The 3,252-nt window shown below is 38.4% G+C and overlaps 1 protein-coding gene across 1 annotated transcript; it reads right to left on the reverse strand.

Annotated features, from left to right (window-relative positions):
* Positions 1–393: 393 nt before the first annotated feature.
* CBG18019 lies at positions 394–2,118 on the reverse strand (the record flags this gene model as incomplete). The annotated part of the gene is made up of 3 exons (XM_002642033.1): positions 394–500; positions 1,573–1,642; positions 1,954–2,118. The coding sequence occupies 3 exons, from the start codon at positions 2,116–2,118 to the stop codon at positions 394–396; spliced, it is 342 nt and encodes a 113-aa protein (XP_002642079.1).
* Between the last annotated feature and the right edge of the window lie 1,134 nt (positions 2,119–3,252).

The following is a 3,252-nucleotide window of genomic DNA, read 5'->3' on the forward strand; positions in this document are numbered from 1 at the left end:
CGATGAGAATGAATCTTGAAACTTTGCCAGAATACTACCCATAGAATATACTACATTGAGTTTGGAGTCTCTAGCTTATCTTTGAAGCAAGATATGCACCTTTGAAAACTGCTTACTGTAAGGCCAGTAACTGAAGGTCCTCCACACTATCAAGTTTGAGCTCAATTATCTCAATTCCTATGCAAGATATCAAAAAGTGGTAAACTGATAAAATTTTTATCATAATATCTTAAACATTTTACCAGTTTATCACTTTTCGATATCTTTCACAGGAACCGAGATAATTGAGCTCAAAGATGAGAGTGTGGAGGCCTTTCTATTCCAAGCTTCACGGTAACTTCAAATCGATATACCACGTCTCCCATACAAGCTAGGAAAATTATTCCTACAGTACTACCTATTCAGATTCCAGGTCTTCTGAGAGCTGAGATACAGCGGTCGTTTGATACTCAGCGAGCCTGACTCAGCTTCAAACGAGTGTATCTTGGCTCTCGGTTGACCTAGAAATTTGGGCTCTCTATGACAAGGAGGGGGGGGGGGGGCTCATAGGTAAAAATGTGGACTAAGTTAAGATATACCAATTTTTTCAAGTTCTTCGGATGTTTCTATGAAAATTGCATTCTTTGCGCTTGTTTCCATAAAAAGTTAAAAATTCATAAATTTAAAAAATTTCAGTTTAGGCCGGTTTTGCATGAACAACACTATTTTTTTCATTGTAACTGTATAATTTGAAATTATTGGCTCTTTATGACAAGGGGGGCTCATGAGAAAAGGGGGCCCAAGCGAAAAGGGAGGGGGCCCATAAGAAAAGGGGGGCCAAGTCAAAGGGGGGGGGGCAAGTGGAAAAATTATGCCTAAGTTGAGATTTACCGATCTTTTCCAGTTTTGTGGCTGTTTTCATTAAAATTTCGATCTTTGAACATTTTTCATAATTTTTTGAAAATTTCAGTTTATGTCATTTTTGCTCATTTTTTTGTATTTTTTTTGTTACTACGCCTGAAAAAATCCAAAACTAGCTGAATAACTTCAGATTACATCGTTAAAATGGAAAAAATAGTGTTATTCATGCAAAAAAGTGGCCTAAACTGAAATTTTTTAAAGTGATGGAAACAAGCACAAAGTACGAAATTTTCATACTAAAAAGAAGACTCCAAATAATAGTGATAATGATTAGGCAAGTTTGTCAAAACTTCATTTGGCATACTTTATTTTCTCCTTGACAATGATTATAATCTTCTCCGGAATCACACTTTATGTCCTTTTCGTTATGAAAACCATAATAAAGAAAACCGAAACATCCATAACTGTAGCAAGAATGGTCATATCAGTTGAATTCTCATTACTTGCAATGTTCCAAGTGAATCCGTATCGAAATGAGCACGAAATTCGAAGATTATTTTCAAATTTATTTTGCTTTTTTCTCTTCAACGACATCTACCTGGAGACCCTTTCTATTGAGAGCTTTGGATTCCATTTATGATTTTTTGTATCTTTCTACAACTATCATATTTACTGCATTCAATCACAGCTTAGAACTGAACTTTTCCAGACATGGACTGGGAATAATAGTACTTCCAAGACCGGAAAGCACGGTCACGCTAAGGTCCACTTGGTCGCCATCGACATATTCACCGGAAAGAAGCTTGAAGATATCTATATATAGAAAATTGGCTCTTGAGCTGAGCATCATGCATCTTATAATCTACCAATTTTCAAAAAATCAAGCTTCCAGCTTGACTGGGAGCCGAGATATGATCCTTTAAAGTCAGGGCATGAAGACGCCCTAGCTGCCTCCCAGACTTCAAAGGTCCGTAGTTCTGTTCTCAGATTAGCTAGCAAGTTGGCTCTTGAAGTGGGCATTGTGCATCTCATGATCTATCAACATTCAAAAAATCACATTCCTAGCTTGCCTGGGAGCCGAGATATGGTATTTCGGACTTTTTGAGAGCTCACTCGGTAAATGTGGGCAACTTTGGTGGAGAAGTTGGGTGAATTGGGCTGCGGGCCGACTTTGATCCAAGGCTGGGCAGAAGTAGGGCAATAGTCCAACGGCGCGCAGAGGGGCAAAGGGTGGGCAGACGCTGAGCAGAAGCTCAGAAGGTTGCGATGATGCAGCATTTTTTAACGGTTATAAGTTTTAAACATATTTTTCATACGTTTTCTAATAATTTTCTTACGATTATCTCTAAATTTTTTCAAATACTGTCAAATTCTTATCCTTTTTTTCAGTTTTCAACGAAGGAACAGGAGGATGAGTGTCATCGATGAGTGGAATCGGGGCAAGCGAAAAAAAAAAACGAGAAACCATTGTGAGCATAGAATAGAAAGAGTTTTTTAATGTTTCATTTTAAGAGATGGGATATCAGTTAGCAAGATGAGACATCTACGAAATCCTATCAGAAGTATCCCACCCAGGAGGTATGATTTTTTTTTCTAAATTAAGTCTCACATTGACTCAATTTTAGAACCTTCGACGAAACGGAACAGTCAACAAGAGAAAGAAGAAGACATTTATGAGAACCCAATTACGAACGATTAGAAAGACGATATAATGGAACAGTTTGTCAAAGGATTGCCGTATCCGTACGAGGAAGCTTGCAAAGAAATCGTTCGACGTCGAAATTCTTACGAGTCAGCCGACAAGCTTGTTCGTCATGCAATTCATGCAGCATTGTGAGTTTCTATAAACTTTTTTCTATAAAAACTAGATCTTTTCCAGGCAACTTCTTCGAACTTATCACTTTGACCGACAGAATGGGATTCTTGTAAATTGCAAGGTGAGATAACTCATACTCTTTATTAGGTTGGCGGGAAAGTCTTTGTCACTCTGTTTGTTTAATCACTGTTCTCGTATATGGAGGCTGTGTATGATATCGACTCTAGTGAATAACAAGGTGATAAGAACCTTCCATATAAACAAGTCCCCATCTCCTTCCCTGCTCCTCATCTGTAATTGAAACGATATGTTTGTTCCCACTGCTATTCACATCAGACATGTTTTGATTTACCTCTTCCTATCTCACACCACGATGAAGGATTCGGAAACTTTCTTGAAGAATGTGTACAACACACATGCCCCTCACTACAATACTATTCGCAATTGGTTCCATCGTTTCGAAAAAGATGACTTCTCGCTCGATGAAAAGGATCGCTCTGGGAGACCCTGTGAGTTGGATTTGGACAAGCTGAAGCACGCATTGCAATCGGATCCATTTCAATCTAGCCGTGAACTAGCTGTCACATTCGGAGTTC

Source organism: Caenorhabditis briggsae, assembly GCF_000004555.2.
Source record: "Caenorhabditis briggsae complete genome, chrIII, whole genome shotgun sequence".
Classification (NCBI taxonomy): domain Eukaryota; kingdom Metazoa; phylum Nematoda; class Chromadorea; order Rhabditida; family Rhabditidae; genus Caenorhabditis; species Caenorhabditis briggsae.